This window comes from Aphis gossypii, chromosome 2 (assembly GCF_020184175.1).
Source record: "Aphis gossypii isolate Hap1 chromosome 2, ASM2018417v2, whole genome shotgun sequence".
NCBI classification, from domain to species: domain Eukaryota; kingdom Metazoa; phylum Arthropoda; class Insecta; order Hemiptera; family Aphididae; genus Aphis; species Aphis gossypii.
The window spans coordinates 40,624,181-40,639,369 of record NC_065531.1 but is presented as its reverse complement, the minus strand read 5'-3'; the positions used below and the strand labels follow the sequence as shown (position 1 = coordinate 40,639,369).

Genomic DNA, 15,189 nt, shown 5'->3' with positions numbered 1-15,189 from the left:
ATGTTGCATGTTAACCCTCTTGCTACCGACAACAACGGATAATCAACAAGTCGGCCATTTGTTTCTTAAAATGTCTGTTGACTCACTATTTTTAATTTTTTTCAAGATCGTCTTTATCGAGGGAGCGACGTGACGAGACAACCGACTTCACTGAGCCTATTATTTTTTATTTTTTTGTTTAGTTTAAGGTCCGTTTATAGAGTAGTTTTTCAATCTCTATTCAATTTAAGTCGTAACTGCTAAATGTCGATATTGCACGATAGTTGGATAATTAATAATTTGGAAATTCTGAAATAAGCACTCATTATTGTCGTAATCAACCGATCTGTGATCGCCTAATATGGTTTTACAATTTTCAATTTACCAAACTCTTGTTTTATGGGTGAAATCGGCCATGACTAGTTGGAGACGAGAGATCCAAAGACCATAGATATTATCTCTAAACACAACCGTACAGTATTGCTAGCACGACGCGAGTGAGGGTAAAAATAGGAAAACTGTCGTGGCCCGGCACAGCCTCGGACGGACAGAAGATCCATTGTCCCCGGCGAGCACAGCTGCTTGCACGTGCACACGATGTAGGTGGGTATAATAATATTATACAACCGACAATAATAATAGTAATCTACCTACCCACCGACAGACCGGTTTTCGCCGGACCAGATCGCACCGTCATTATTTTACACACATCGTCGTCTCCGAGTCGTGGTTACAACAAAGGTTGGTACGCTATTATATTCAAACAGGTTGCGAGGGGGTTTCGTGAGGCGATCTCAGTGCGTAGATAATAATAGGTACCTAGTCTGCGGATCCGTCATTCCCCGCCACCCGACCACCCGTCGACTTGGACGCGTTTGCAACGTGAGGGCTACACAGTAGCTAAGGATATGTACGTGGTCAGGAGAATGAGTGGGTGACACCTTACACACTTGAGAAGAGAACATTAAAAAAACTAGCTATCGATAATAATAATGATGATAATAATAGTAATAATAATAGTAATAATAATAATAATAATAATAATAGTGTTAGTGATAAAAATAATATTGTTAAAGGTGTATAATAATAATATGTGTGGTAGGTACTCACTGGACAGCGCGGCGGCGTATTGTCTGAACTTCTTGCCCTCTCGTCTGGTGCCCTTCGGCCCGTTGACCGACAGCATACTACTGAAAACCGACAAATCCATGGTTGGTCCGGCGTTTCAAATGTTACAATATTATAGTATTGCGCGAGGCCAAAAAAGGGGATTTTTTTTTTGTCTAAGTGCGACACGGCGAAAAAACCGGCGCTCGCGGGCACACGATAAAAATAATAATATTATGTCGGCCGGCGGCGGCGACTCCGCGGATCTCTTGTGCGCCTAACACGTCTCGCGGGTACAGACGTGGATGGCGGCGATAATAAATCCGTTATACTTTTTGCGCATAAACGTGCGTGCGACGGTGGCGACGGGAGCGTGAGCAGTGAACGCGTTGCGGGCTCGCGGCTGTTTGGCACCGACTCGTACGCGGCACGACGACGGCGGCGGCGGCGGCGGCGGTTGCTGTGGTTGTGCGCGCGCGCGCGCGTGCGGCGTTGACGGCGGGTCGTGCGGCGGCGGTGGCGGCGTGGACGAGCGAACGCGCGCGCGTAGCGCTATCCACCGGAGCGACGGCGGACCCTCGTGCGTGGTGCGTGATCGCGAAGCGGGGAGGGTGCCCGGCGCTGCGGGTGCCGAACGACGTTCGTCTGGAAACGGGCCCGCAGAAGAACGGTGACGGCGACTTTCCACCCGCGGGTCGCCGATACCCGCGAGGTGTTTTGCAGGGTACGGCGGTTATAATAAATCGGGGTCGAGTGCTGCACTCGATGTCTCGTTGTGGGTTATCAATGTTATCATAGAAATTTGTAAAACGAATGGTATGTGCAACGATAACGCTGCAAACGTTTCGCGCGCCATTCGGTTTGTTTGAAAACGATAACACCCGCGTGAGTATGCGATTTATCTTTTTCAAAGACTGTACAAACACGGCCGATTGATTAACGATCGTTAATGCGTCTGTTAAAACATCGGATTCAACTGATTGACAGAAAAAACGAACTATGGTCGAACGAGACGATTTAAATGTTTTCGAAAATTGCAATCTATCATATGTTTGCGTTTTTATAAGGAAATATATGAAACATTGGAACCCCAACTGTTGGAACCAAGTGCGTTAAACTTCCGTTAATTTTGGGAAGGCTGTGTATGATGTCTTTTCGTCGGTTACGAGTGTGGAAATCACGATGAACTCGGACGATTAGAGTAGTGATGCGATCGAAATAACAATATTAACCGTGACGGACGAATCGTCGGCAGAGTTCCGAGAGCACAATACACGAGTAACGTACAACGCCGAATAGATAATAATAATTTAAAGTTTTCGCCCTCCCCAGAAAGAGTTATCAACGGTAGTCGTATTTTTAAAAACGGTATTTTTAGCGACGGTACGGAAACGACGACGACGACACGCGGCGCAACAACGTGAGCACGTTTTGCACTTGCAAACACCATCAGCAGCGACAATGACGTGTCGTACGACCTTCACGATTTATTTGTTGAAAATTTATTTTACTGTCGCGTTAATTTTATACATGTTTGGGTTCATTTTTCGCATTTCCCCAGCACCACCTGTCAGTTAAAAATATTTCTATTTCTATCGTGAACAACTATCATCATCATCATCATAATATTATTATACGTCAGTATAATGCGTATTTAACTGTTTATGTTTTGCTCGTTAGGATAATAATAATTACATTTTATATTCGTCAAAGAGACGCGCGTAAACATTCCGAGTATTCGCGATCCCTGATCTTTCTCGAATCGATTCTACCTATTCCTCTGCTCTGTCCGGCGAACACGCGATAATTATCTGTCCATATCACTAAATACGTTATTAATTTTGAAATCATATCGTAAAGCGTAGAATCGATACAAGCGCTTTTTTACTGGATTTGATTTTGATACTTAGATTTAGTATATTGTCGACTATTTAGTGCTGTGTTTATATAATATGTCGACTATACAAAAAAATACAAATTTAGAACCATAATTTAATATGTTAATGCAATTCAACAGATAACTACTAGAGTTATTGTTATTTTTATATCTATATTATTAAGTATGGATAACCGTTTTATGCTCTTGAAAATGAATCTTAGTTACGCCACTGGGTAGTGAGTATAGCGAAGAGGGAAAGACAGTTTTTACTTTTTCAATAACACCGCCCATACAAAATCGAAACATATTTCAGATTAACAATGAACAACAATGACTGATGAGCTCCTATTAATTGTACAGAGATATTATAAATTAACAGAGAAAGAATGTCTAATTTTTTTATTTATACAAAAGAAAAAAAACAAATATCTTTCATTTTATAAAATAATAGTTATTTTTTGATCTTATAACATATTATAATTGTTCAACATTTTTATAATTTAAAATTCTAAAAATAATAAAAATTAAAAAATTTTATTTTATATTTTTAAGTTTTTAAAATTTAATATGAAATATTCTAATATTATTTTGAATAAAAATATATTATAATATGTAGTTACTAAATACTAGGTACAGTTATTGTTATAATTTAAATAAATACCCAATAGTTAAAATAATTAAATACAATTTATAATTTAATATTTAATTATTGTTGTTACAAATTATTAATTAGTATTTACTCGTAATAAGAATAAAATATTAAAAAATTTTGTTTTTTAAAAATATACGGTTAATTAAAAATGCTGGACACATACATAACTGACCAACTGACCAGTGACCACTGTGGCCATTTATCAAATAATAATACTATGCACATTGCACATGTATAATGTACATAGACGTCGATGATTTTTGTGAATTACATTTGAATATAATACATGGTTTGAAATGTATAACTTATAAAATTATAAGCAATACTCATGATTAAGTCATAAAATCTTGGAACTACTTTTTTTCTTGTCATTTTCCTGGAAAATTTCTCGGTCACGAGTACAATAATATATGTATGTTTTATTATATGAATGTAAAACGTTCATTGGAAATCGATAAATATAAAACGCGACGGTATATTAAAAATAATTATTATTCTCCCGGAAAAGTTATTCGATTTCAATACTGATGTTTGAAATGTATTATAATATATTATAGTGATATTTATAATTAGCACGCACAATATTATAACATCGATTTGTTAATTTTTACTACACGCATATTAATTATTTTTTAAATCATCCATATTATGAGTGTACCTAACTACTGTAACTCATAATTCATTTTGACGTTTTTGTGTATCCATTACGTGCTATTCTAACCTATAGTACTAACCTTATAACGTGATAAGTGATAACGTATTTGTATATTGTATGTATTGTATTTAGTTGATATTTATTAAAACTTAATATTTTACTGAAAGCATTTAATAATATTATTTCTTAGGTATTTCGACATTAATTAAATAATAATAGTAATCTACTTATCGCGAACTTTTTTTTTCATTTTCACTACCTGCAACCCCATGAGAATATTGAAACTATAATGGACTAGAAATTTTCAATTAAATTACCTATAACTAACGTAATAACATAAGAATTATTTTGAAGTTTTTTCTATTACCTATTACTTATTAGTATTATTATTATCATTATTACTTTAATTTTTCCTTTTTTTTTTTATTATTAATTTTCGATTTTTTTTACTATTATAGGTCTTTTGCATGCTTTAATGGTTTCTCCGTCTAACATAATTCCTTTGCAATTATAATCGTTCCCTTCGTTTACTTTACGCCATCTACCACTTTATCCAGTTATCGTTAACATGGTCTTCTTCTTGATTACTTATTTTTGGATTCTTTGTATTTAGTTTTTTGATTTATCAAAAGAAAAAGATTAAACAGTATTTCGACAGTGCCATATTACAAATATTTTATAAAATACTTTTTTTTTAAACTCTGTGTAGACGATTAATTTTTGAAAAATTTTTTAAATGAGCTATAATAGGTCTGATTTAATTAAAAATGATAAAAATTGTTAATCTGGAGGTGGGTTAAGTAATTACTAATTTGTAATTTCGTGTTGTTATCAGTAGTCGTTACTATACGCCGCAAGTACTTATTCGCGATGTGGTAGTTGTAGTACTAAGCTTGGCCTTCGAAGTCAAAGATATGTTGATTTTTGAAGATAATAAAATAATATGTATTGTTTTATAATATGATAAAATTAACTTCACAAATCAAAAAAAAATGTGTTAATATTAAATTTATTTTTAATGTCTACACCATGAACAATGTTGGTTGGAACTAAAAAACGTCACAACGAATTGTGTTATGTATACTACTTTGTTAAGTTGTTTAAGTCTAACGTTTTTTATGAATGGTTATTAGTAGTTCATATAACTTTGTAGTTGACACAATTTTCAGAGTAGGTATATTTAAGATTTTCTAAGATTATGAGCTTAAGTTGTTATGAAGTTTTGAATTTATCAAACTCTGGTGTTTTATAGATGATAATATTTAATGAATTGAACAAAGAACAGTAATAAATCTGAAACAATATTTGCGGACTCCTACATTATGACAACTTATTGATTTAATAAGAGCCCGACATGTATGAAAGAAAATAATATAATAGTCTGCATTATACGTATTTGTAATGATAATTACAAGTATATGGGTATAGAATTACTAAAACAATAATGAACAATGATCGCTTGAAACTTGAAAGACGAAAGTGATCATTATTGTAATACAGTGTAGAAAGTTTCAACACATAAATGCAGATATAATTTGAAATGAATATCTGAATGTAGTCTGATTTAACCTGTGGTGAAAAATCAGTTTTAATCACCAAAAATTAAACACATTATATTTTATTCAATTGGTAGCATAATACTTAATTAAATCAGATTCAAACGATTAAAATCGTCTTATCTATTTAAAAATATTTTTCATAATCATTATAATATTATATATTTTGCTTGCGCTGTATAGGTATCGATATAATTGACTTAACTTTTATATTATTAGCAAAGATTATTACATACATTATTATTTAGCTTATCATTTTTCATTTTTCATTTAATAATTAAAATAAGTAGTTACCGTTTTTATAAATATATATAATTGAAAATTGAAGGTGTCACTGCTCTGATTATAAGTATAAAAAACTTTTTTATATCACATTCGAAATAGATAGGTACTGACCCAATTAATTTGAAATCAGAATTTTTTTCCTTTACAATGATTTATCGCAAGGAAATATAAAATTTGATTATTATCGTTATTGAAGACATAAGTCGTCATTATAATATTTAATATTTCTACTTTTAAAAATTTCGGAGGGGGGCGAACCCCTGGACCCTCCCTCCAGTTACGGCTTTGATTTATCGTATTAAAATTTAATCAACCCTTATTAGTTATATAATATATTACTCCAATGACTTTAGTCTTATGGCAATTTGCTCAAAACTTATAATTATTAAACAGTGATAAATTTTTTTAAAAAAATACATTTAAATGCACAGCTAAAAACATAAATGTATTAAATATATATTACTTAAATGTTTAAGTTAAATTAGAAAATGGGAAATATAATTAAGCATTAAATTATAATATAAGCATATTTTTATCACAATAATATTAGGCATTGAATAAATATATATCAATGTACTGATGAAAAAAAAAATTGAATAGGCATTGCTTATTTGCTTAATGTAAAATATGTATTATGTAATTTTCTTTTATATCAACAAGGAGTTTTACTATTCATAACCTATCCTTTTATGGTTCATGAGTGTCAAAACTGATGTACTTATTTTCCTTATACCTACAATTTCAATAGAATATTATTACTTAAGGAAATAATGATTTTTAAAAAGAATTATGCATACTCATTAAAGAGTTCCATAAAAGAAAGACAGGTTAGATTAAGTATAGATACTTTACAATTTAATGTCTTTACTATGCCTACGACTTTCCCAAATTGATGCGTCCACGTCAACCAGCTCATAGGATTCTAGTATTATATTATTTATTTTTTTATTTAAGTATACCTTTACCAATGTTAAGATTAAAGCAATGGTTTATTTTTTGGATTTTAAATAATAAACAAAAAAAAAAAAAAATCTAAAACAATGATGTATAATTTCTTAACTTGAGTAATTATATTTTAGTCACAAGTATGTTAATTCAAGGAATTGAACAAAATTGTTATTAAATATGTAAATCGTTAATTCCTTCATATTTACAGTTAAATTAAATAGGTAATTATACATTTATTTAAAAGGTAATAATTCGATTTCGTAAGTAAATTACCTTTTATCAAGTTAAAATAATTGTACTATTTAATAAATAACTATTGGCTGAATTGAAAATCAATTAGAAACCAATGAAAACCAATACAAGATAACAAATAAAAGTTTCAGTTGAGTCACGTACTATTAAAAAGTAAAAACACTCTGGTCACTATAATATATAAAATAGCACCTATTACATATACATCCATGACCGATGATAATGTCATCGTTTTCCTTATCATTCTCATCACGAACGGATAAAATTAATTTATGATTGTCATAACATCGAAGACGTTTCTTTATTATTATTTCATAATAATAAAAAAAAAAAAATAAATAAATAATTGTTTGATAATAAAAATATTAAAACAGTCTATCAATATTATTAAGCCAACCGTGCTTGAACACATAATTTATAATTTTGTCAAAATAATAATACATTTTTATAAACAAGATTTTATCATTATATTCATCTATAGAACTCTACACGACGTTATTTAATTTATTTTAATTGAATGCAGATCTCATTAGAGGTCAACCTACTTTGAATTTTGTACCTACGGCCATATTATTATTATTATACATTAAATATGTACACTACTATACTGTACAAACCACATTTGTTTAATGTGTTATAGGTGTTTTTCTCAAGATTTTTCTATTGAAGTGTACAGAGTGTTAGTTTTAATAAGCAAAATTTATGTTTTTAGTTTTTTTTTGTTTTTTTTTTTTAATAACCAACTGGTAATAATTTAAACAATTTTTATGATTATTAGTTATTACTATTTTTGTTTTCTCGAAATTACCGAAATAATAAATACGTGCACGGTTTAAACGATATAAGCCGTAAAGATACCATTGTTTTTTGTCATATTTTAACCGAGGACTATTAGAAAAATTCAAATACACTTCTGCCCAAACTCCAAAGCAATGATCGAGTATCATAGATCATTTGTCAACTTTTAATCGATATATGGTATACTGTAAAAGGTTGTGTAAGTTCCTGGATATTAAATACTAACTAATGTAAATAAGTAAGCACTATCGCCATTGTTTTTCCAGAAAAATTGAAAAATTTATTGTTAAAGCAACAAAATGTTTTCTATTGACATTTAAACATTGATTGCTATTTTGCTATTTTTAACATTAAAAAAATATACGTATGTAGGCAGAAGGTACTAATGTATTATTACAACACTTGACGTATTTATTTGTGCAAGTACGAATGTCAAAAAACAATAGAACAATAAATTAGTAATGAGTTTTAATATGAACGAGTTGTGTATTATGTCATAGCATCATAATCACTCTGTACAGTTGGAAAAAATTACCGAGAAGGGTCAAATATAATACTGAGAAATGCGTTTATCGAATGATCAACAACATGTGGTTTTTAAATGTTACCGAAGGTATTTGATTAATTGTTGTGTAACAGCTTCAGTATTAAATTGTAATAGCCACTGTTTAATATTATTGTGTACCTATATACATTACACATATATTATGAATTATGATATTGATGGATTTATCAAGACCTAACCCGTATATTATACCGTACACGCGTAAGACTATCGAAACTAAAAAACGATTTTCACGTGATTTTTCGATAAAATACCACCGTTATCGTTTTATTGCAAGAGCGACACGGGCTATTGACACTATTGAACTATATATTGCCAATATACCTACTCAATATAGGTATGTAGGTATAGTAGTATTCATATTATATAGTATCTCATTATGTTCCTCGACGAGGACGTAAAATCTAATATCATAGGTAACTGTTGCCACGACGATGAATTTAAATTATTACACACGAATAAGTAAGTAACTACATGACGTATAAGTAAGACGATAGTATCATACTAAAATGTACACACTATACACATATTACGATCAGGGTATAAAACTTCATTACAATAATTAAGACACACACACAGTTCACCGAATGCGAATATATCGACAATAATTAGAATCGTGTTATTATATAATACCATCCTGCAGTTACATTATTATACTTAATATTTCAGTATTGTATTTTACATAGTATTTGATTTTTTGTAAGTAATAATATTCGAAACCGTTAGGCAGCCCTCCGAAACCCTTTAGTTATGTGACTGTTATTATCACGAAACAAAACACGTTGCGCGACACGATTTCTGTAAAGGCTCATATTATTATGATACAACTGCTTTTGTTCCTCGAGTACACGATGTATATTAATATTATTGTTTAAAAAAGACCATGACATTTTTAGAAACGGTTAGTTAAATTAATTCGATTATTAACGGAGACACATCCGTATTGTGTACGAATCGACAAATAATTATTAATAAAACACGAGTAATAAAGGCATAATAATTTATTCAACTTTACCAACAAGTCAAAAATATTTATCAAAAAATCAAAGGGAATCGCGAAGCTGTGTCACCCAACGTTTAGTTACTACGAGTTCCTATAGTTATAGCTGTATACTGCGCCAATGTTGTGCGATTTCTTTATTCGTAAGCGTTTCTTGTTTTGTTTTCGATAAATAATATATTATTATAAAACACTTCAAGGGATTCTTGTAAATTATAATTTAATGACTCAGTAACTATAAACACGCACCTACCGATATTTTTCACTCTGAACGATCTTTTACGGAATCAATGTTTTTTTCTGTAATTTTCGAAAGCGTTTGCGTGTCCGAATATTTTATCGTAACGTCTATAGGACGTGTGTCAATAGAGTGACAATCAATTATATGAAAATTGGCAAATCGTTATTAAATGGTTAGCGTAAGAGTAGTTATGCTATTATTTATTACGCCGACCATACATATAAAATAAAGTTGAACATAGAATTAATAATTCGATAAACAAGAAATTGGAATTAAAATCAATTATATTGTGTGTAATCGTACATAACACAACACGAATACAGTACGGGGGCTATGCGGTCTATATATTGGAACGTGTGCAGAAATATTAACCTGTCTGTATTTTTAAAAAAAATAAAGTTTTTAAATACATAAATATATAATACGGATTAATAAAAATATCATTATAATTTATAGTAGGTAATTGATAAATTACATGATTTTAGTGTACAATAATAATAGAGTTTTATTTTGACTGATAGCCCTAAGCGGTATTACTGTATACTACCATACAGTGTAATATTATAATAAACATGATTTCATTGATAGAATAGAATTTTTCGACATTTTTGAGAGTATATAATCACATTATTATTTGTTTTGATTGTTCTATACATGTCTATGTATAATTAACTTAATTTATTATTCGACAAGTTAAAATTAAAGTTTAAGTTAACACTAATATATATTGTATAAAAACGTGAGAGTGATTAAAAACAATTTTAATTGGTTATAAAAGTATAATAATGAAGAGTGAATCCAAAAAGCACATAATCTAATTATCAATATGTCGTCTCTGAGTATGAAAATTGATATTAAAACATAATTTTATTTAATTGTTTGTTTCAAAAGCTGGTATCTTCAGCAATTAAGCTCGACAATTTAAAACAACAAATTATTCACTAAACGTAAACTATAAAGTGTTAAGTATATAATTGTAATTTTTCTTTTTAATTCAATAACAGTTTTGTAAATAAGAGAGAATGAGAAAAATAATAAGTACATATTTATGTGTATTTTAGTAATCGACGAAGTACAAAAAAATACTCAAAAATCTCTAATGGCGAGGTTTACATTCAAAATAACTAATTTCATAATGCTATTTTTAATATTACAAGAAATTTATCAAGAATAAAATGTCATATTAAAATACAATCTAAGGTTCTACATAGGCGTTTTATGATATTATTATTTTGAAGCAAGATAAGATCATTTTATAATTTACAAACAATTTACAATTACTGTCATCTTCTGCAGGTACTCAATCGGTCTATAAAGTCTTAGTTATATACTATAAAGATATTTTCGTGTTTTTATATATAAAAAAAAAAAAACAGTTTTATGAAGATTAAACACTCAACCCCTCTTCTCATGTATACATTTAATGGTATTAACTGTTAAGAATATTGGTAATATCAAAAATTATATAACCTATACGTTGAAGTAAGACGGTAAGTACTAGATAATTTAATGTTACAGATGTTATTGTTTTAAATTATAAACATTTCTGTGGATTTTAAGCTCATTAATCATTGATACCTATAATACTATTAAATATTTTACTATAATTATAAAATACAATGTAATGTATGGCCCAGTTATGTTTTAAAGCACTTTGAACAAAAATAATAAATCCTAAAAACAATACTACAAATCAAATTTATAAAATGTTCATTAATCCTATAAGTACCTTTAACATAATATTAAGCTCTATGAGACAATATTACAGGCATTATTTACATTTTATCGAATTTTTGTTAATCAATGAATAATGTTTTTTAATAAAATATCGGTGTTTTTTTGTATATTAGTGTAACTTTACTATTGAAGGATAGATTAAATCATGAAGTAATAACATACATTATAACTAATATGACTTAGATATTTTATAAAGTCGGTTAATCTTTTACGATTCTGAGTATCTATTTAACCTACATTGTATGTGTTAAGTATTACGTATACGTATAATTTTCATAATTTAAAATATTAAAAAGATATACTGTAAGAATATACAGGAATATATGTAAACATGTTTTTTGTTTCAAATGTAAAGATAATCATTTTCTACGTTCTTATAATATTTTAACTTAACTCATGCATATAAAGTCATTAAGAAATAATACGTAGATATACGTGTTATGATATTATATTTTGAAGCAAGATAAGATCATTTTATAATTTACAAACAATTTACAATTACTGCATCTTCTGCAGGTACTCAATCGGTCTATAAAGTCTTAGTTATATACTATAAAGATATTTTCGTGTTTTTATATATAAAAAAAAAAAAACAGTTTTATGAAGATTAAACACTCAACCCCTCTTCTCATGTATACATTTAATGGTATTAACTGTTAAGGATATTGGTAATATCAGAAATTATATAACCTATACATTGAAGTAAGACGGTAAGTACTAGATAATTTAATGTTACAGATGTTATTGTTTTAAATTATAAACATTTCTGTGGATTTTAAGCTCATTAATCATTGATACCTATAATACTATTAAATATTTTACTATAATTATAAAATACAATGTAATGTATGGCCCAGTTATGTTTTAAAGCACTTTGAAAAAATAATAAATCCTAAAAACAATACTACAAATCAAATTTATAAAATGTTCATTAATCCTTTAAGTACCTTTAACATAATATTAAGCTCTATGAGACAATATTACAGGCATTATTTACATTTTATCGAATTTTTGTTAATCAATGAATAATGTTTTTTAATAAAATATCGGTGTTTTTTTGTATATTAGTGTAACTTTACTATTGAAGGATAGATTAAATCATGAAGTAATAACATACATTAACTAATATGACTTAGATATTTTATAAAGTCGGTTAATCTTTTACGATTCTGAGTATCTATTTAACCTACATTGTATGTGTTAAGTATTACGTAAACGTATAATTTTCATAATTTAAAATATTAAAAAGATATACTGTACGAATATACAGGAATATATGTAAACATGTTTTTTGTTTCAAATGTAAAGATAATCATTTTCTACGTTCTTATAATATTTTAACTTAACTCATGCATATAAAGTCATTAAAAAATAATACGTAGATTTACGTGTTATGATATTATATTAGTTAATTATTACCTTCTTGCTTAAAGTTTAAATATATGTTCACATCTAACATGTGAAGCATTTTATTATTTCATTACGATAAATTAATACATTAATTACTTTTGAATATCTGTGCTGGTTATAAGCTGTTGTTTACTAAAATGTTTATGGAATTTAATAACATTTTTTAATATTAAGTTATTAATTTATATTAAATTAAAAAACCATTAACACAATTAAAATTATTTGGGTATGATACTAAAATCCTATTTTGTGTTAAAAGTATAAACTTTAAACAATAAACCATAATTTACAAGTTTCATGTACGACTATTTATTTCATAGTTGCTGCAATATTGTTATATAAATAAGTAAAGTATATTTAAAAATAGTTTTTTTTTTCAAAATAATTTTTAAGGATTAAAAAAAGTCGAGTAAACTATAGTCGTTAACTTTTAAAATTTTGTAAGTATAGTGATTTATTGTGAGGTTTCGTTATTAACTAATAACTTTACATGCATATACTTTTTCTTTTCACGGAGGAAATAATGGAATTATTATTTTAGTGATTGTTAATATATTTAATATTTATGGTAAAAGGGATATTTTACTGTAAACACTAATTGAAAGCTCAAATAGTTTTATGCATTAAACAATTTTTCACAGATAGTGTTTAATTACTTTTCTATCATTTATCAATATAAGTATAAGTGTTAGTATAAAGTTTAATACCTCATATTTCGTAACCTAATAGTGACTAAAATGTATGTTTACATTGTTTACATAATATGTGACGACTTGTCCGATAATATTCATAAAAGTCCATTGCTATCAGTCATATAATTCCAGGTTTTAAATTTGTTCTTTGAAAATCAATAACTTATAATGTGGAAATATTTGTATCTAGTCTATATTTTGTAAATAGAATAGAAAGACATGATCAATTTAACAAATAATAAATCAAGTAGGTAGACCTGCTGTGTTGCATAAGAAATAGCATATTTCACTTAAATTGATCCAAAAATATTGTTTTTACTAAAGTAATCTTTATAATATTGACGGTTGCCTATCCACAGATGATGTTTCAAATAAATTACTATTTAAAAAATTCTATGGTATTATGACGTATTCCGATTACTTAACTACAATATGATCATTTTATCATAAACAACTTATTTATTTGAAAAACTTATTACATTTTTAAAAATATTTCTTTTATATGATTTACACTCAAAATTAAAAAAAAATATATTATACTTATTATTTTTATAATGTTTTTAAGTTTTTACTTATTTGAATGATAATAGGTACCTATATATTTTTAATTTCATATAATGAAGCAGAATATTTTTCAGAATATTTCTGCACATAAAAATTGAAATTCGGGCCAGTAGTTTATGAGTTATTAGTATTTAAACTTAAGCTGAGCAGAATAATATGCCAATAATTTGAGGGATATACCCCGTACCTCACCACTCTGCTAACATACATTTTAAATAAGTACTTATAATTTATAAACTACGAGTCCAATTTTCCATTCTGTTTCATAATTTGAAATTAAAAATACATGTTGTCAAAAACGTAAAATCTCAAAATTATTTTATTTTATTTTGACTATAAATGATGTAAAAGAAATATTTTCAAAAATAATTATTGAAATATTTAGTTGTGATTTTTTGATAAAAAAAAAAAATCATCCTGTAATACAAAGTACTACCAACGATAATAAATTATTAAAGTATGGACGTTTGTGATTAAATATTAAATTTCTTTTAAAATTTATTATTATTTACAATAATAAATTTATCAATGTGTATAATTTATTTTTCGAAAAAAACAAAAGCGTTTAAACGTTACTGACGTTTTATTAATTATCGGAAAAAATTGTACAATCAATTGTGAGCCTGCCGAACCGTGGTATGCTTCCACACGTACAAACATACGTGAATTGCATTGCATATCCACTCCGTCGGTCGGCGTACATATTTGAAACATATTTTAAAAGAATCTAAATTATTTAATGTTGAATCGTCATATTTCACGTGTAGATTATTAAAATAATATGACGATGGCAATGATTAATAATAATAATGATGATGATGATGATAATATTGACACGACAGTCAGCTAACAATTATATACTATAGTAT

The 15,189-nt window shown here is 28.3% G+C and overlaps 1 protein-coding gene across 4 annotated transcripts in view; it reads right to left on the bottom strand.

The window, feature by feature from the left end:
- The window catches only part of LOC114128769 (facilitated trehalose transporter Tret1-2 homolog), a 73,573-nt gene that overhangs the window by 25,359 nt on the left and 33,025 nt on the right, over positions 1–15,189 (bottom strand). For all 4 annotated transcript variants that reach the window (XM_050200362.1, XM_050200365.1, XM_050200364.1 and 1 more), the window contains exon 3: positions 1,090–1,169. In XM_050200362.1, the coding sequence (XP_050056319.1) occupies positions 1,090–1,169 (80 nt within the window). The remainder of the gene's footprint in view (positions 1–1,089; positions 1,170–15,189) is intronic.